Here is a 20,980-nt window from a genome sequence, read left to right as displayed (position 1 = left end):
TTTTTTTTTAATTTAAAAATTAGCTGGGCATAGTGGTATATACTTCTAGTCCCAGCTACCTGGGAGGCTGAGGCAGGAGGATCACTTGATCCCAGGAGGTCAAGGCTGCAGTGAACTGTGATTGGGCCACTGTGCTCCAGCCTGGACAACAGAGTGAGAACCTGTCTCAAAAAAAAATAAAAATTTTAAAATTAAAAATAAAAAAGTTGCTTCATCAGAAAGGCTTTCTCTAACCACCCGCAAATTCAGTCACTTCATCATGTTACCCTCTATTTTCTTCAATAACATTTTCCACTTTCAAAAAAAAGTTGTGTTTACCTTGTTTTACTTGATAATTCCATTCACTCTCCTGTCAGAGTGTAATCTTGATGAAGCTGACTTTGTTCTGTTTATTGGCCTGTTCCCAGCACATGTCATGTAGTAATAATCACTTAGTAATTATTTGATACATGGATGAACAGCATATGGATCTTTTTTTTTTTTTTGAGATGGAGTCGCGCCCTGTTGCCCAGACGGGAGTGCAGTGGCGTGATCTCGGCTCACTGCAATCTCCGCCTCCTGAGTTAAAGCAATTCTTCTCCCTCAGCTTCCTGAGTAGCTGGGATCACAGGCGCACACCACAGCCAGCTAATTTTTGTATTTTGAGTACAGACAGGGTTTCACCATGTTGACCAAGACTGGTCTTGAACTCCCGACCTCAGGTGACCCACCCACCTCAGCCTCGCAAAGTGCTGGGATTACGGGCGTGAGCCACCATGCCCAGCACATGTGAGTCTTATGATCTATCTTTTACCTTTTTAGCCTCACCAATTCCTGGACCATAATTATTTCTCAGTATATTGAACCATATACAGTCTCATGTCACAATATGTGCTACGTTGCTTCTTTGCTTTTGTTTTGTTTTATTTTTAAATAGAGACGGGGTCTCACTATGTTGCCAGGCTGGACTTGAACTCTTCGGCTCAACAGTTCTTCTACCTCAACCTCCCAAATAATCGGGACCACAGTGCCTCTTTCTTTGTTTAAGCAGTTTCCTCTCCCTGAAATGTTATTGTCTCCTGGATCTACTTGGCAAGCACCAGTTTATCTTATGGTTTTCTCTGTAGCTTTTTCAAACCCTCTTCTCCAGTAGGATTGATTAGTAATTCTCTCCAGCCCAGCTTCCCACTAACTAGTATTTAAGCTTCTATGGCATGGGGTCTTAATCAATTTTGTATCTACATGGTCTAGCAAGTAGCATGCACTCAGTACATGTTTTAAAACATAATCTCATTTTATTATCTTTTATCCTACTTTATAGAACTTGGAAAAGTTTATTTTGCCTAGATTAATGTTAGAAAAAGAATTTGACTCTATCTTTCTGAATCCATAGTCTGTTTTTCCCACTATATTCTATTCTTTTTATTTGCTTTTTTTTGTTTGTTTTTTTGTTTTGTTTTGTTTTTCTGAGACAGAGTCTCACTCTGTCACCCAGGCTAGAGTGCAGTGGTGCAATCTCAGCTCACTGCCACCTCTGCCTCCTGGGTTCAAGTGATTCTCCTGCCTCACTCAGCCTCCCAAGCACCTGGGATTATAGGTGTGTGCCACCACACCTGGCTAATTTTTGTATTTTTGGTAGAGATGAGGTTTCACCATGTTGGCCGGGCTAGTTTTGAACTCCTGACCTCAGGTGACTCGCCCACCTTGGCCTCCCAAAGTGCTGGGATTACAGGCATCCTGGCCTCTATCACTTCTATTTAATGTTTTGATAACTAGATCCAAATTGTTCTTTAAAAGAGAAATACAGACCAGGCACAGTGGCTCACACCTGTAATCCCAGCACTTTGGGAGGCCGAGGTGGGCAGATCATTTGAGGTCAGGAGTTCAAAACCAACCTGACCAGCATGGTGAAACCCCATCTCTACTAAAAATACAAAATATTAGCTGGCTGTGGTGGCAGGCATCTGTAATCCCAGCTTCTTAGGAGGCTGAGGCAGGAGAATCACTTGAACCCAGGAGGCAAAGGTTGCCCTCCAGCCTGAGCAACAGAGCGGGACTCAAAAAAAAAAGAGAAAAATTCAGTTTAAGATGTATTTTGTAATGCTATAACAAGTTAGTGCTATTTGTTAATCTTCTGTGTGTATAATGTCACTTGTTTTTAAATGTTTGCTCATAAATATTTAGTAATGTTCGTGAAAAATAATAAAGTCCCATCATCCAGCAAATTTTTTCAGCTAAGCATGTCTTAAGAAAAGCAGAACCTTTTTAAAAAATGTTTAATCTACTAAATTATTTCTCACAGGGCTATGGCATTTCCTCTGTGCCATCTGCTTCCAATTCTAAATCCATAAAAGAGAATAGTAATGCTGCCATCATCAAGAGATTTAACCATCACAGTGCCATGGTCCTGGCAGCTGGACTCAGAAAACAGTTAAGTATAAATGCAGAGGTGCAGTAACTGGGCTTTTCAAGATATCCAGATGGAGTTGTGGTGTTTTGGTTGTGGTTTTTAACATTAACTTTTTTTTTTTCCCTTTGTTTTAAGAGAAGCACAAAATGAACAAAATAGTGAGCCCAGCAGCATGGATGGAAATTCCGGAGATGCAGACTGCTTTCAGCCAGCAGTCAAAAGGGTATGGGCAAAAAAAAATATGAACCATTTGGGTCTCAAGTTTCTCCAAATACTGTACGTAACTGCAAGAACTATATATGCTTATTTCCTATGACTCAGTTCTTCTGACCAAGATGTTAAGTATTTAGCTTAAAGTGTATAGCATTACAAAGAGTATTTCCCCAGCTTTGGCTTGCCAGCCAACTTTCCATTGACTCTAGCCTGTTAGCCATTTTTATTGTTTTTTGTTTGTTTGTTTATTTTCCCCACATGTACACATACATACAGATTGTTCTTATATGTGATTTTTGTTCTCTGGGAATAAAATCTTCGTTTAACAGAGGCAATGTGACAGAAAAGCCAAAATTTCATGTATATGATTTTTAAAAGAAAGTGAATTAGCCCTGTAAACCTAGCATTTCAGAGCTGAAGGTGTCTTCTCATTAAATATTGATGAAATCATTTGAAGTTGTGGAGAAGGATGGACAGAATTAGCTTCTTGTGTATTCTTCTCCTGCAACGTTGCCAAGCTATTTTGTACCTCCCTTCCTAATTAGGATAAAGCTTTCTTAGAGAGCAGTCAGGCAATGTGTATTAAACATTTAAAGCTTTATATCCTTAGTTCTGCTTGTGGACATTTAGTTCTTAAGAAAGGCATACTAAGATTTAGATAGAAATATTCGTTACAATATCACAATAAAGACAGTAGCAAGGATTCTGTTCTCTGTAGTGCATTTATACAATAGAGATTGATGCAACTATTAATTATTTTGAAAGCATTAATGATATATTGCATCAAAGAGTTCACAGAACAGATTGTACAGTACAGTTTTATGCACAAAAAAATAGTTTGTGAGCTTTGAAAGGGCCTTCAAATGAATATGCTAAACAGTTATCTTTCAATAAAGAGATTATGGGTAAGTCTTAATTTCTTTCATTTATTTCAGTAATTTAATGTTGTTGTTGTTGTTGTTTGTTTTTTTGAGACAGAGTCTTGCTCTGTCACCCAGGCTGGAGTGCAGTGGTGCAATCTCAGCTCACTGCAACGTTTGCCTCCTGGATTCAAGCGATTCTTCTGCCTCAGCCTCCGGAGTAGCTGGGATTACAGGCATGCACCACCACACCTGGCTAATTTTTGTATTTTTAGTAGAGACGGAATTTTGCCATGTGGGCTTGGCTGGTCTTGAACTCCTGGCCTCATGTGATCTGCCCACCTCGGCCTCCCAGAGTGCTGGGATTACAGGCATGAGCCACTGTGCCGGCCTATTTCAGTAACTTAATGTTTTTACAGGCATGTATTACCTGTAAAATTAATAAAGCCAGTAAGGTATTTCTTTTTTGAACTAAAGCAAAACTAAAATATAAGTTATAAAGAAGTTAGAGAAGAAATCTATTAAGTGATGCTTTCTTTGTATACTGTTGCACTGAGTACCCTTGATTCTTGGTGGTGAACAAGTTATCAGAAATTTCTTGGCCAGGTGCCGTGGCTCATGCCTGTAATCCCAGCACTTTGGGAGGCCAAGGTGGGTGGATCACTTGAGGTCAGAATTTCTAGAACAGCCTGGCCAGCATGGTGAAACCATGTCTCTACTAAAAATACAAAAATTAGCCAGGCGTGGTGACGTGCACCTATAATTCCAGCTACTTGGGAGGCTGAGGCAGGAAAATCACTTGAACCTGGGAGGTGGAGTTTGCGGTGAGCGGAGATCGCACCACTACACTCCAGCGAATGACAGAGCAAGATTCCATCTCAAAAAATAAAAAAGAAATTTATTTATTTGTGTGAATTTTTACAAATCAGATACTTCTCGACTTAAATGGGTCTACATCCCAGTAAACTCATCAGAAGTTGCAAATACTGTAAATCGAAAATGCATTGAATACACCTAATGTATGGAACACCATAGTTTAGGCTATCCTACTTTAAACGTGTTCCGAGCACTTAGATTAGCCTATAGTTGGGCAGCATTACCTAATGTAAAGTGTATTTTGTAATAAAATGTTGAATATCTCATGTAACTCATTGAATACTGAAAGTGAAAAACAATGTATGGCTATTCAAAGTATGGTTTCTCTACTGAATGTATATCACTTTGACACCATCATAAAGTTGAAAAATTCCAAGTCAAACCATTATAAGTCAGGGGCTATCAGTATTCAGTAGTAAATGCTGGCTCTAACTATTCTTCCAAGTCAGTGGTTGACTGCTCTTTATTCTATAAAGGGTTACAATTTATAGATTCTCTCACTTGTAGAATGAGAGATTCAGAATTAATAGCAGACAGAGTCCCTCCCTTGATGGAGCTTTCAGTTAAATGTGAAAGTCAGGTGACCTAACTAGGCCTTGGCATAAGTTTAGGATTTGGATTGTTAACGGGAGCTTGGGTAGGGACATGTCATAGGTAAGGCGACAGCAGGGGTAGAAATAAGCTTGACATATGTCAAAAATCATGAAGACATCAGTAATCCTTGAAGTTGGCTGAAGGGTATAGGGTTGAGAAAGTAATAAAAAAAGAAAAAAAAGTTAGGCTGAGTCTAGGTAAGGATGTGTTTCTGTGAGTATCATATGAGGAGGTCAGATTTGTTCTGTACCATAAAGGGACTATTTAGAATCTTAAAGTTGGAGCAATTTAAAATGTTAAATTTTCAGATTGACCTTTTTTGAGATATAGTTAATAACCTGAATGTTCTGATTCTAGTCTTGGTAGTCAGTAAGAGTTGACCAGATGAATTTCATAGCTTTGTAGAGGAAGACATTGCAAGGCTGATTTGCACAAATGTTTACATAGATCATGTATCTTTCATAAGTAGTATGTTTTTATTATTACAAGGCTGTAAAAATTTAAGCAGGTTATTAATAGCACAGGGGTAACAGATTAATGAAATTAATGAATAAAATTAGTAAAAATAAAGAGTCCAGAAGCAAACCCAAATACATGGAGGAATTAAGCATATATATGATACACATGACATTTTAAAAGTCAGTGAGAAAAGATGAATTATTTTACAAATGGTGTTAGAAGGACTGATCGATAATTTTGTTAAAAGAAACTTCGATTCCCGGGCCGGGCGCGGTGGCTCACGCCTGTAATCCCAGCACTTTGGGAGGCCGAGACAGGCGGATCACGAGGTCAGGAGATCGAGACCATCCTGGCTAACACGGTGAAACCCCGTCTCTACTAAAAATACAAAAAATTAGCCAGGCGAGGTGGCGGGCGCCTGTAGTCCCAGCTATTCGGGAGGCTGAGGCAGGAGAATGGCGTGAACCCAGGAGGCAGAGCTTGCAGTGAGCCAAGATCGCGCCACTGCACTCCAGCCTGGGTGACAGAGCGAGACGCTGTCTCAAAAAAAAAAAAAAAGAAAGAAAGAAACTTAGATTCCGTATTTTACTCCTAATCCAAAATAAATTCTGAGTGGATCCAAGATTCAAGCAAAAATTAAGCCACAAGCTGGGCTTGGTAGCATGTGCCTATAATCTCAGCAATTTAGGAGGCTGAGTTCAGCTGGGGAGATGGTGATTTGCACCTAGGAAAAAAAAAAAAAAGCCCCAGATGTATAAGCAACAAGCAGGCAAAGAGGCAGATTTTTTTTTTTTTTTTTTTTGAGATGAAGTCTTACTCTTGTCACCCAGGCTGGAGCGTAGTGGCATGATCTCAGCTCACTGCAACCTCTGCCTCCCGGGTTCAAGCGATTCTCCTGCCTCAACCTCCCAAGTGGCTGGAATTACAGGCATGTGCCGAGGAGATGGTTTTGTTATAATTAAAACAAAAAAATACCAAACTGGAAGATAAAGTATTTACAACACATAAAGTAAAAGACTGTTTCCTTAATATTTAAAAAAGTCTTATTTTTTTAAAAGTACCCAATATAAAAATAGCGGTCATCATAACATCATTCATTTGGGGAAAAAATAATAAAATGTAAACTTTCACCTACCAGATTGGCAAAAGTAAAAAGTTGAGTAATACTTCATGTGGTCAAAGTGTAAGAAAAGTAGTACTCCTAAGTATTGGTTGAGAAAATTGGTTCAACCATTTGTAGGACAGTCATCTCTAGGAAGTGAAGCTCATGGTGGGAAGACTTCATTTTTTACTCTCTGTACAGTTTTATTTTTTCAGTCATGTTTATTTTGTAAGAGAAAGTTGTGACTAAATAAAAAGTACTGTGTTAATAATTACAGGCGAAATTACAAGAGTCCATTGAATATGAAGACTTGGGGAAAAATAACTCTGTAAAAACGATTGCACTAAACCTCAAGAAGTCAGATAGGTAAGTTTGGTCAATATTAAGCAGAATAGCTATGTAACACAATTCAGTCCAAAATATATCCTGCAAGTACAGCACTCATGTTTTTCATCAGTTTGTCACTATCAAAGTACAATATCCTTTTTTGTTTAAAATTTATGCTTCTCAGGAAAGCAAAAATGATCAAACCCATGACAATAAATGTTGGATCTTTCTGCTGTTGCCTTCTTATTGCCCTTTTGGGAGTTAAATTATTTTATTGAAATTATTTTATTGAAATCTCTTTAACTATATAGTTACCGTTTTTTGCCTTGAGGGGAACTTTTTTCTGACTGCTAAAATGTTGCAAAGACAAATGTTGAGCATCTTTACTGTGTGTGATTAGTAATTTCTTCTGTGCTAACCTGCAGGTATTATCATGGTCCAACTCCAATCCAGTCACTACAGTATGCAACAAGTCAGGACATTATTAATTCTTTTCAAAGTATTAAACAAGAAATGGAAGCTTATACACCCAAGTTAACTCAGGTAGGTGACTTCTACTGTTTGAAGACCAGAATTCCCATAGTTTCTCCCTCAGTTTATGAGCACAAGCAGATTGAACTATACAACTAATATTATAATTGGGTTTAAAGACATAGTTCTGATAAATAAATTGAAAAAATCAAGAGGTAGCAAGAAAAGGTGTTTGGCACATTCAAGAGGCATCTGAAGATGATAATGAAAAATAAGGTGATGAATTTTGTGATTTTTACTTCTGTATACTTTTATTGGGAAAATCTCCCAGGTTTCCAAATTCTCTCTGGACATTATTCTCTGAATATTCTGCATGACTCAGGCTCAAAATATGTAAAACAGCTCATCATTGTTCTTTGTTTTTCTTCGTATTTCAGTCGATCAACAGTTTGTCAGTTCTGCCTTCAATAATACTTCTTGATTCTATCACCCTTATTTGGGCAAACCTGACTGATTTTCCATATTGCTACTGCAAGTTGCCTTTCTGAAATCACTTATTTTGGCTGGGCGCAGTGGCTCATGCCTGTAATCCCAACGCTTTGGGAGGCTGAGGTGGGTGGATCATGTGAGGTCAGAAGTTCGAGACCAGCCTGGCCAACATGGTGGAACCCTGTCTGTACTAAAAATTTAAAAATTAGCTGGGCGTGCTGGTACACACCTGTAATCCCAGCTATACAAGAGGCTGAGGCAGGAGAATCACTTGAACCCGGGTGAGGTGCAGAGGTTGCAGTGAGCTGACATCATACCATTGCCTGGGCAACAAGAGCGAAGCTCCATCTCAAATAGATAAATAAATATTTTAAAATAAAAACATGTATTTTATCACTGCAGCTGGAAAATCTTCACTGCCTCCCTTCATTGCAGTAGTCTGAGTGCCTTTGGCCTGCAAAACTCTTTATAGTCTGGCCCCTGCCCACTACTCGAGTCTCATCTTCAGCCATAGTCTCCACTACTACCTTCCACACATGGCCATGGGTTCTGTACTCCAGCCTAACACACTAAGCTGTCCAGAATCTTTTGATCACATTGTCTCCTTCATGCTTCCTGTGCTTTGACTCGTACTCTTTCTCCTTAGAATACCCTTAGCCCTGTTTCTCCCCCAAGGAACTAATAATTACTCAAGACTCAGCTCCAGTTTCATTGCCTTTGGAAAGTAATCCTTAACTTGTGCAAAGAAGAATTTGTTTTTTCCTTTTCTCCATTTTTATGAGCACTGAGGCAGAGTGTATACCTATATTATGGTATTTATCACACATCAAGACTTAATTTTTTACTTTTTATTTTGAAATCTCAGATTTTACAGAAAGTGACAGAAAAATGTTTTCCAACCCATTTTGAGAGAGGGTTACAGGCATAATTTCCTTTACCCCTAAATATTTTGATGGATATTTTCAAAAAACTAAGACATTCTCTTAAATAACAATACAATTACAGAATTAATAAGTTAACATTGATGATGTATTATCTAGTCTACAGATCTACACTTTCACCAGTTATACCATACATAGCAAAATAAAACTTTCTGGTCCAGCAGCCAAGCCAGGTTTATAAGTTGTATTTGTTTCTCATGTGTTTTTAGTCTCCTTTAAAATGGAGTGATTTGTTAATCTTTGTCTTTTCATAACTTTGACACTGAAAGAGTACTGGGCAATTTTTTGTAGAATGACCTTAAATTTCTCTAATGTTTCCTCGTGACTAGATTCACATTAGGCATTTTTCCAGAAATAATGTTGTATCCTACTCAGTGTGTCATAGCAGGAGGCAAATGATTTGTGTATATCCCAGCTTGTGATAATACATTTTTTCACTTGATTAAAGGTAGTATCTGCCTGGTTTTCCACCAAAAAGTTAACGATTTTTCCCTTTGTAATTAATAAGTATTTTGTGGAGCTGTACTTTGAGACTATGTAAATACCCCATTTCTCACCAAATGTTTTATTTTTTAATATTATTATCTTTAGAGACAGGGTCTTGCTCTGATGCCCAGGCTGGAGTGCAGTGGCACAGTCATAGCTCCGTACAGTCTCAAACTCCTAGACTCAAGCAATCCTCCTACCTCAGCTTCCTGAGTAGCTGGGATTATATGCATGTGTCACCACACAACAAACTTCCATCTAGTAGTTTTTTTAGAATCATTGACGATTCTTACCTGGAAGAGCGGTTGTTAAATGATGATTTTCTAATTCCATCAGCCCTTCTACGTTATCAGCTGACATGAAAGGAAGAGCATTCCCTTCATTCCCTTCTCCTCTGTTTGTTACTTATATCAGCATGGATTCATTTATTCTATGAGTTAAACACTGTTGCTGTCTTTTTTTTCTTTTATTCTTTTGGTTTTGTTTGTTTGTTTGTTTGAGATGGGGTCACATGTCTCTGTCATCCAGGCTGTAGCACAGTGGCATGATCTCAGCCCACTGCAACCTCCACCTCCCTGGCTCAAGCGATCCTCCCACCTCAGCCCCCCAGGCAGCTGAAACCACAGGCACTCACCACCATGCCTGGCTAATTTTTTGTATTTTTGGTAGAGACAGTGTTTTGCCGTGTTGCCCAGGCTGGTCTTGAACTCCTGAGCTCAAGCAATCCACCTGCCTCGGCCTCCCAAAGTGCTGAGATTACAGGCTATTTTTTTCTTTCTGTTAACCAAGGTACAACTTAACATATAGTAAAATTTATTTATTTGTTTATTTATTTAGAGACAGGGTCTCACTATGTCTCCCAGGCTGGAGTGCAGTATCACAATCTTGGCTCACTGCAGCCTCGACTTCCCAGGTTCAAGCAATCCTCTCACCTCAGCCCCCTCAAGTAGCTAAGTAGCTGGGACTCCAGGCATGCGTCACCACCCCTGGCTAATTTTTATATTTTTTTGTGTAAACAGGGTTTCACCACGTTGCCCAGGCTGGTCTTGAATTCCTCAGCTCAAGCGATCCACCCACCTCAGCCTCCCAAAATGAAATTTATCTTTTTAAGTCCGCTAGTCTACAAGTTTTGATAAACACATGCTGTTATGTAGCCACCAACAAAATCAAGATTTAAAAAAAACAGTTCTGTCCCCTCAGAAAGTCTACCCATGCCCCTTTATAGTCAAACCCTTCCTACCCTCTTCACACAGGCTCTCCTGTGTCTGACAATATCCCCATCATTCTGAGCCCCTCCTTACTTAATAGGGCAGTAAGATAGATGTTCCAGGCTTATCTTGTATTTGCTCCGCCCCAGGCGTGGAATTTTCTTTTTAGCACTGAGTGGATTAAGGTAGGAACCAAGATCTGGGACCAGGCACAGTGACTCAAGCCTGTAGTCCCAGCACTTTGCCAGGCCAAGGCACGCAGATCACCCGAGAGTTCTAGACCACTCAGGCCAACATGGCAAAACCCCGTGTCCACCAAAAATACAAAAATTAACTGGGTATGGTGGTGCATACCTGTAGTCTCAGCTACTCGGGAGGCTGAGGCAGAAGAATTGCTTGAGCTTAGAAGGCAGAGGTTGCAAGTGTCATATATGCATGTGTCACCACACAACAAACAAAAGATTCCAAGATCACACCATTGCACTCCAGCCTAGGCGATAGAGTGAGACTCTGTCTCAAAAAAAAAGAAAAAAAAACATATCTGAGCACTAGGTATACTCATTGCCATTGGGGTCTCATTGTCCCTTCAGCAGAAAGCTAGAAAATACATATGTGTACATATATGCACACATAACCAACTTGGGATTATTTGACCAATTCTTTCAATCTAGACTATGGTTGCCAGTATCTGGCCCTGGGGCCCAAGTAGACACACGTAACTTTTGTTTTGGGGGTGGTGGTGGTTGTTTGATTTAGAGATGAGGTTTCTGTCACCCAGACTGGAGTGCAGTAGCACTATCATAGCTTACTGCAACCTTGAACTCCTGGGCTCAAGCGATGCTCCCACCTCAGCTTCCTGAGTCACTAGGATTACAATTGTGAGCCACCATGCCCAGCTCTCCCCACATAATTTTTTTATGCTGTAGTCAGTCTGTTTCTTTTTTTTTTTTGGAGTCAGGGTATTGCTTTGTTGCCCAGACTGGAGTGCAGTGGCGCCATTTCAGCTCACTGCAGCCTCAACTTCCCAGGCTCAAATGATCTTCTCACCTCAGCCTCCCAAGTAACTTGGACTACAGGCATACACCACCACGCCCAACTAATTTTTTTGTATTTTTTGTAGAGACAGGGTTTCGCCATATTGCCCAGGCTGGTATCTGACAAAAAGAAAATAGGAATAAAGTGAGCTCCAGTGTCCCCTTGACTCATGGTTGTCCCATACTGTACTTTTACACTAAGTTGAAAAAATGTTTTCATCCAGTCTATACATGGATGGATTTCTGCTCATAAAAACTTCATTGGAAAATCTTAGAGATGCTAACCCTGCACTTGCTGTTTCACAAATTATTTGTTCCTCCCTATAGCAGTGCCTCCCTACAGTGCGTGGCACTTGATAGGCACTCATTGAATAGATAGGTCAATTTTTTCCTAAATATTGATGTTGATACAGTGGGGAGTATATTTTTTCCCCTTTTGGCTATATTTATTCCCTTCCTTGAAGACTAAATGACAATTAATAAATTTCTGCTCTGTTGATTCCCGCCCCCCAATCTGCTCTCAAGGGTATGTGTTAGCAAAGCCAGGTATGGAGTACATACCTGTAGTCTGTCCCAGCTACTCAGGAGGCTGAGGGAGGAGGATTGCTTGAGCCCAGGAGTTCAAGTTCAACCTGGGCAACATAACAAGATTTTGTTTCTTAGAAAAATAAATTTAACAGTAACAAAGGATACAGGTTAACATGTTGTTTTACCTGTTTCCTTAAACTCCATTTTACCTTCAGTGGTAAGAGTTCCCAAGTTAAATTGAATTGGTACTTAAGAAAGGGCTTTAACTAGGCAAAACCTTGGGAGTTTTTTCATCTTTCTACACAGATTGTGTTTCTGTCCTCAAGGAAAATAGTTCACTTTGATCACTGTAAATGATGTAGTATTTAAACAAAAGTAAAACACTTCATCTTTTGCTCTAAAACTAAAATTTAAGAAAGAAAGGTGGCCAAAAAAAAAAAAAGGAAAACCAGTTTTTCTGCATTTTCATTTTTTTCAGGTTCTCTCAAGTAGTGCTGCCAGTAGTACCATCACAGCACTGTCACCTGGAGGGGCACTTATGCAGGGAGGAACACAGCAAGCCATAAACCGTATGTGCCGGGCCATCTTCTACTACTATCTTTCTGCCTAAATCAGCTTTAAAAACCAAGCTGGGAGGAGTGCTGAACTTTTATTGGTTTTTCCATGGAATAATCCTGGGATTTCTATTTTGTAGATTTGTTTTTATACATTCAGATTCTGAAACACATCTAGACAAGATCTTAGGTTTCAGAACTGTCTTACTATTACAAATAGTGGTACATTGTTAGTTTCTCTAATATCATACTAAAAGCTGCTTTCTTCTCCCCTACCTCTTAGAATAAAGGGGAAACCTGAAAGTTTCTTTAAAATCCCAAGAGCTTTTAAATTTTATGATCTCTCAGCCCCAAAATTACTAACTTATCTGAAAATAGCATATCCTGGTTTGGCATTGACAGAGTACATGTTCAAGTTTATTCTCTGAGTGGTCATTTTTTTCAATTCTGTATATATGTTAAAATAGCTCTTACCCTGTGGACCTCGTTCTTCTTTTGCAGAGATGGTGCCAAATGATATTCAGTCTGAATTGAAACACTTATATGTAGCTGTTGGAGAACTTCTACGGCATTTCTGGTCCTGCTTTCCTGTTAATACGCCATTCCTAGAAGAAAAGGTTAGAACCAGTTCTGAAGACAGCCACATAATTGTGGTAGTGACTTATGAGATGTTTTGAAATTGGACAGTTGTATTAAGTCTTTACCATGTGACAGACACTGGGATAACTCTTTTGCATACATTATTTCATGTAAACCTCACAACATCTTTATGGAGTAGGTATTGGTACCCATTTTATAGATTAGGAAACTGAGATCCAGACCAGTTCCATAACTAATAATCATACGACCTAAAGCTTGTATCTACCTCCAAGCCACTGTGAATAGAGACCCAAAACAAATTACATCAGTAAAGTTATTTATATTTGATACGTTTTTCAGGGATAGCAAAATCCAAAGTAAGAACTGACAACAAATATAGCACTAGCTATTTAACACTAAAACCCCTTTAACCCATTAGGACAGTTGACAAATGGAAAAATGTAACATTAATAGTAATATTATAAATTGCTCTTATAAACCATGATTAAGTAAAAGATAAAGACCTCATTAAGAATAATAGGCAAACACTTTACAAGCAACTCACTAAAGAATGGAGTGACCTAGGAAGATTAAGGGGAAATGCTCACACTCACCAGCATGCAGATAAATTTAAAACTACAGTAAAAGAACATTTTGGCCAACGATGGTGGCTCACACCTGTAATCCCAACACTTTGGCGGGGCCGAGGTGGGAGGATTGTTTGAGCCCAGGAATTGGAGACCAGCCTGGACAAAATAGCAAGACTCTGTCTCCAAAAAATATATAAATAAATTTTTTAAAAGAATATTTTTTTCACCTACTAATTTGCAAAAGAACAAAAAACTTAAAATGAGCAATGTTGACCACGTTGCCAAGAGTCCTTTCTTCCACTGCTAGTGTTTTTTTAGGTGCTTTTACTTCAGCATGCAAATGAAACTTCAAATGAAATTCAACGTGTAGAAATTTAGGAAATAATTAGGAATGCAAATACTTAGCTAGAGATGGTCTATCACTGTCTAAGATAGAGGAAATGGCCTAAATATCTACCAGAAGGAGGTTGGTTAGAGAAGCATTTGGTATATTCATACACTGAAAGACAATAATTATTTTATTTTATTTTTTTTATTGAGACAGGGTCTCATGCTGTCACCCAGACTGGAGTGCAGTGGAGTGATCTCGGCTCACTGCAGCCGCCACCTTCTGGGCTGAGGTGATTCTCCCACCTCAGTGTAGTGGTATGAGCCGCTACACCCAGCACTTTGGGAGGCCGAGGCAGGCAGATCGCTTGAGCTCAGAAGTTCAAGACCAGCTTGGGCAATGTGGCAAAACCCCATCTCTACAAAAATTACGAAAAGTAGCTCAGGTGATGACCTGAGCCTAGAGAGGTCAAAGCTGCAGTGAGCCGTGCATGATCTTGCCACTGCACTCCAGCTTGGGTGACAGAGTGAGACCCTGTCTCTAAATGAATGAATAAGTGAATGAGTGACTAAGTGAGTTGAGTTTTTTTGTTTGTTTTTGTTTTTTGAGACAGAGTCTCACTCTGTAGGCAGGCTGGAGTGCAGTGGTATGATCTCAGTTCACTGCAACCTCCACCTCCCGGGTTCCACCAATTTTCCTGCCTCAGCCTCCCGAGTAGCTGGGACTACAGGCATGTGCCACCACACCCAGCTAATTTTTGTATTTTTAGTGGAGACAGGGTTTCACCATGTTAGCCAGGATAGTCTCAATCTCTTGTCCTTGTGTTCCGCCCACCTCGGCCTCCCAAAGTGCTGGGATTACAGGCGTGAGCCACAGCGCCTGGCCAAATGAGTGTTTATGACTGAAAGATGTTCACATTGAAGTGTTAACAATGGGATATAATTGGTATATTTATTTTCTTTTTATATTTAAATTCTACAAGAAAAGTAACTTTCATATGTAGAAGTTTGTTTTTCTCTTGGTCTCTACAGCTTCTTTGAGATTTCTCTGTAATTTATTGTTTCTCATCTTTTATAGGTAGTGAAAATGAAAAGTAATTTGGAACGATTCCAAGTTACGAAGCTCTGCCCATTCCAAGAAAAGATTCGGAGACAGTATTTAAGCACAAATGTAAGGCAGCAATCTGATTTTTGCCTGATCTTCTTTCTCTTTGTAGTAAAATGATGAAATTGACTTTGCTTTCATGTAAATGAGTACTTAATTTTCTTTTTTGAGACGGAGTCTCACTCTGTCGCTCAGGCTGGAGTGCGGTGGCTCCATCTCGGCTCACTGCAACCTCTGCCTCCTGGGTTCAAGCAATTCTTCTGCCTCAGCCTTCTGAGTAGCTGAGATTATAAGTGCATGCTGCCACGCCCAGCTAATTTTTGTATTTTAGTAGAGACGGGGTTTCACCGTGTTGGCCAGGCTGGTCTCAAACTCTTGACCTCAGGTGATCAGCCCACCTTGGCCTCCCAAAGTACTGGGATTACAGGCATGAGCCACCACGCCCTGCCGATACTTTATTTTCTGTTGCTCAAAGTACTATTTTTTAATACTGAAATGTGTCGTGCATTCGGAAGTATATAAAATACATACATATTTTTAAAATAATAAAACAACTGTCTGTTTACTCACCAATCAGGAAAATGAGTAGAATGTTACCATAACCCATATATATTCCCTGAGTGCCCCTGTCCAGTTGCATACCACTCTCTCTTCCCCTCCAGAGGTCATGAGTAACCAAGGCATTTGTGATAACCAGCTCCATGCTTTCCCTTAGAAAAGTTTTACAATCTGGCCGGGTGCGGTGGCTCACTCCTGTAATCCCAGCACTTTGGGAGGCCAAGACAGGCCGATCACTTGAGGTCAGGAGTTCGAGACCAGTCTGGCCCACATGGCGAAACTCTGTTTTTACTAAAAATACAAAAATTAACCTGGCATGGTGGCGCATGCCTGTAGTCCCAGCTACTCGGGAGGCTGAAACAGGAGAATTGAACCTGGGAGGCAGGGGTTGCAGTGAGCTGAGGTCACACCACCACACTCCAGCCTGGGTGACACAACGAGACTCTGTCTCAAAAAGTTTTACAATCTGTGTGTATATTCTCAAAAATATATATTAGTAATCTATTAATTTGGAAAAACTGAATGGCAAGCACAAACCTAGCAGCATAAGGAAAGATAGAATTGCCACTACTCACAGTAAGCAAAACTATTCCTGGGTTCTATTTGGCATCAGCTTCCCTGATTGTTTACAGCAGGGAAGGTCAGTGGATGAGGTATTGAGAAGTGTCACTTTATGCTCAGCATTTTTAGCATTGTATTTAAAACAAGGTTAGAGCAACCACATCAGATCATTTGTATGTGCAGTTATACAAGTCCTCCCAGAGGTACCTTGGGAAGAATAGTACAGTCACGTGTTGCTTAACCACAAGGATATGTTCTAAACAATTCATTGACAGGCAGTTTTGTTATATGAACCTCACAGTGTACTTAAAACCTAGCTATAGGCCAGGCGTGGTGGCTCAAGCCTGTAATCCCAGCACTTTGGGAGGCCGAGACGGGTGGATCACGAGGTCAGGAGATCGAGACCATCCTGGCTAACACGGTGAAACCCCGTCTCTACTAAAAAATACAAAAAACTGGCCGGGCGAGGTGGCGGGCGCCTGTAGTCCCAGCTACTCGGGAGGCTGAGGCAGGAGAATGGCGTGAACCCGGGAGGCGGAGCTTGCAGTGAGCCAAGAGATCCGGCCACTGCACTCCAGCCTGGGCGACAGAGCGAGACTCCATCTCAAAAAAAAAAAAAAAACCTAGCTATATAGCCTGCTACACTTCTAGGTTGTATGGTGTAGCCTATTGCTCCTAGACTGCAAACATATACAGCATAGTACTGTATACGGTTTTGTTTTGTTTTGTTTTTTCCTTTTTTTTTATTATTATTATACTTTTAAGTTCTAGGGTACATGTGCATAACGTGCAGGTTTGTTACATATGTATACTTGTGCCATGTTGGTGTGCTGCACCCATCAGCTCGTCAGCACCCATCAACTCGTCATTTACATCAGGTATAACTCCCAATGCAATCCCTACCCCCTCCCCCTCCCCTATGATAGGCCCCAGTGTATGTTGTTCCCCTTCCCGAGTCCATGTGATCTCATTGTTCAATTCCCACCTATGAGTGAGAACATGCGGTGTTTGGTTTTCTGTTCTTGCGATAGTTTGCTGAGAATGATGGTTTCCAGCTGCATCCATGTCCCTACAAAGGACACAAACTCATCCTTTTTTATGGCTGCATAGTATTCCATGGTGTATATGTGCCACATTTTCTTAATCCAATCTGTCACTGATGGATATTTGGGTTGATTCCAAGTCTTTGCTATTGTGAATAGTGCCGCAGTAAACATACGTGTGCATGTGTCTTTATAGCAGCATGATTTAGAATCCTTTGGGTATATACCCAGTAATGGGATGGCTGGGTCATATGGTACTTCTAGTTCTAGATCCTTGAGGAATCGCCATACTGTTTTCTATAATGGTTGAACTAGTTTACAATCCCACCAACAGTGTAAAAGTGTTCCTATTTCTCCACATCCTCTCCAGCACCTGTTGTTTCCTGACTTTTTAATGATTGCCATTCTAACTGGTGTGAGATGGTATCTCATTGTGGTTTTGATTTGCATTTCTCTGATGGCCAGTGATGATGAGCATTTTTTCATGTGTCTGTTGGCTGTATGAATGTCTTTTGAGAAATGTCTGTTCATATCCTTTGCCCACTTTTTGATGGGGTTGTTTTTTTCTTGTAAATTTATTTGAGTTCTTTGTAGGTTCTGGATATTAGCCCTTTGTCAGATGAGTAGATTGCAAAAATTTTCTCCCATTCTGTAGGTTGCCTGTTCACTCTGATGGTAGTTTCTTTTGCTGTGCAGAAGCTCTTTAGTTTAATTAGATCCCATTTGTCAATTTTGGCTTTTGCTGCCGTTGCTTTTGCTGTTTTAGACATGAAGTCTTTGCCCATGCCTATGTCCTGAATGGTATTACCTAGGTTTTCTTCTAGGGTTTTTATGGTATTAGGTCTAACATTTAAGTCTCTAATCCATCTTGAATTAATTTTCGTATAAGGAGTAAGGAAAGGATCCAGTTTCAGCTTTCTACTTATGGCTAGCCAATTTTCCCAGCACCATTTATTAAATAGGGAATCCTTTCCCCATTTCTTGTTTTTCTCAGGTTTGTCAAAGATCAGATGGCTGTAGATGTGTGGTATTATTTCTGAGGACTCTGTTCTGTTCCATTGGTCTATATCTCTGTTTTGGTACCAGTACCATGCTGTTTTGGTTACTGTAGCCTTGTAGTATAGTTTGAAGTCAGGTAGCGTGATGCCTCCAGCTTTGTTCTTTTGACTTAGGATTGTCTTGGCAATGCGGGCTCTTTTTTGGTTCCATATGAACTTTAAAGTAGTTTTTTCCAGTTCTGTGAAGAAATTCATTGGTAGCTTGATGGGGATGGCATTGAATCTATAAATTACCTTGGGCAGTATGGCCATTTTCACGATATTGATTCTTCCTATCCATGAGCATGGTATGTTCTTCCATTTGTTTGTGTCATCTTTTATTTCGCTGAGCAGTGGTTTGTAGTTCTCCTTGAAGAGGTCCTTTACATCCCTTGTAAGTTGGATTCCTAGGTATTTTATTCTCTTTGAAGCAATTGTGAATGGAAGTTCATTCATGATTTGGCTGTCTGTCTGTTACTGGTGTATAAGAATGCTTGTGATTTTTGCACATTAATTTTGTATCCTGAGACTTCGCTGAAGTTTCTTATCAGCTTAAGGAGATTTTGGGCTGAGACAATGGGGTTTTCTAAATATACAATCATGTCATCTGCAAACAGGGACAATTTGACTTCTTCTTTTCCTAACTGAATACCCTTTATTTCTTTCTCTTGCCTGATTGCCCTAGCCAGAACTTCCAACAGTATGTTGAATAGGAGTGGTGAGAGAGGGCATCCCTGTCTTGTGCCAGTTTTCAAAGGGAATTTTTCCAGTTTTTGCCCATTTGGTATGATATTGGCTGTGGGTTTGTCATAAATAGCTCTTATTATTTTGAAATACGTTTCATCAATACCGAATCTATTGAGAGTTTTTAGCATGAAGGGCTGTTGAATTTTGTCGAAGGCCTTTTCTGCATCTATTGAGATAATCATGTGGTTTTTGTCTTTGGTTCTGTTTATGTGATGGATTATGTTTATTGATTTGCATATGTTGAACCAGCCTTGCATCCCAGGGATGAAGCCCACTTGATCATGGTGGATAAGGTTTTTGATGTGCTGCTGGATCCGGTTTGCCAGTATTTTATTGAGGATTTTTGCATCGATGTTCATCAGAGATGTTGGTCTAAAATTCTCTATTTTTATTGTGTCTCTGCCAGGCTTTGGTATCAGGATGATATTGGCCTCATAAAATGAGTTAGGGAGGATTCCCTCTTTTTCTATTGATTGGAATAGTTTCAGAAGGAATGGTACCAGCTCCTCCTTGTACCTCTGGTAGAATTCAGCTGTGAATCCCTCTGGTCCTGGACTTTTTTTGGTTGGTAGGCTATTAATTATTGCCTCAATTTCAGAGCCTGCTATTGGTCTATTCAGGGATTCAGCTTCTTCCTGGTTTAGTCTTGGGAAAGTGTAAGTGTCCAGGAAATTATCCATTTCTTCTAGATTTTCTAGTTTATTTGCGTAGAGGTGTTTATAATAGTCTCTGATGGTAGTTTGTATTTCTGTGGGGTCGGTGGTGATATCCCCTTTATCATTTTTTATTGCGTCTATTTGATTCTTCTCTCTCTCTTCTTTATTAGTCTTGCTAGCGGTCTATCAATTTTGTTGATCTTTTCAAAACACCAACTCCTGGATTCATTGATTTTTTGGAGGGTTTTTTGTGTCTCTATCTCCTTCAGTTCTGCTCTGATCTTAGTTATTTCTTGCCTTCTGCTAGCTTTTGAATGTGTTTGCTCTTGCTTCTCTAGTTCTTTTAATTGTGATGTTAGAGTGTCAATTTTAGATCTTTCCAGCTTTCTCTTGTGGGCATTTAGTGCTATAAATTTCCCTCTACACATTGCTTTAAATGTGTCCCAGAGATTCTGGTATGTTGTATCTTTGTTCTCATTGGTTTCAAAGAACATCATTATTTCTGCCTTCATTTCGTTATGTACCCAGTAGTCATTCAGGAGCAGGTTATTCAGTTTCCATGTAGTTGAGCGGTTTTAATTGAGTTTCTTAGTCCTGAGTTCTAGTTTGATTGCACTGTGGTCTGAGAGACAGTTTGTTATAATTTCCGTTCTTGTACATTTGCTGATAAGTGCTTTACTTCCAATTATGTGGTCTGTTTTGGAATAAGTGTGATGTGGTGCTGAGAAGAAGGTGTATTCTGTTGATTTGGGGTAGAGAGTTCTGTAGATGTCTATTAGGCCTGCTTGCTGCAGAGATGAGTTCAATTCCTGGATATCCTTCTTAACTTTCTGTCTCGTTGATCTGTCTAATGTTGACAGTGGGGTGTTGAAGTCTCCCATTATTATTGTATGGGAGTCTAAGTCTCTTTGTAAGTCTCTAAGGACTTGCTTTATGAATCTGGGTGCTCCTGTGTTGGGTGCATATATATTTAGGATAGTTAGCTCTTCCTGTTGAATTGATCCCTTTACCATTATGTAATGGCCTTCTTTGTCTCTTTTGATCTTTGATGGTTTAAAGTCTGTTTTATCAGAGACTAGTATTGCAACCCCTGCCTTTTTGTTCTCCATTTGCTTGGTAGATCTTCCTCCATCCCTTTATTTTGAGCCTATGTATGTCTCTGCATATGAGATGGGTCTCCTGAATACAGCAAACTGATGGGTCTTGACTCTTTATCCAGTTTGCCAGTCTGTGTCTTTTAATTGGA

The 20,980-nt window shown here is 39.8% G+C and overlaps 1 protein-coding gene across 2 annotated transcripts in view; it reads left to right on the top strand.

Annotated features, from left to right (window-relative positions):
* Positions 1-20,980, top strand: part of GTF2H1 (general transcription factor IIH subunit 1) — a 50,392-nt gene that overhangs the window by 23,364 nt on the left and 6,048 nt on the right. For both annotated transcript variants that reach the window (XM_015114687.3, XM_015114688.3), the window contains 7 exons: positions 2,282-2,409; positions 2,525-2,612; positions 6,771-6,859; positions 7,246-7,363; positions 12,456-12,546; positions 13,033-13,148; positions 15,106-15,198. In XM_015114687.3, the coding sequence (XP_014970173.1) occupies positions 2,282-2,409; positions 2,525-2,612; positions 6,771-6,859; positions 7,246-7,363; positions 12,456-12,546; positions 13,033-13,148; positions 15,106-15,198 (723 nt within the window). The remainder of the gene's footprint in view (positions 1-2,281; positions 2,410-2,524; positions 2,613-6,770; positions 6,860-7,245; positions 7,364-12,455; positions 12,547-13,032; positions 13,149-15,105; positions 15,199-20,980) is intronic.

Source organism: Macaca mulatta, chromosome 14, assembly GCF_049350105.2.
Source record: "Macaca mulatta isolate MMU2019108-1 chromosome 14, T2T-MMU8v2.0, whole genome shotgun sequence".
Taxonomy (NCBI): Eukaryota; Metazoa; Chordata; class Mammalia; order Primates; family Cercopithecidae; genus Macaca; species Macaca mulatta.
The sequence above is the reverse complement of the archived record's forward strand: the minus strand, read 5'-3'. Positions and strand labels throughout refer to the sequence as shown.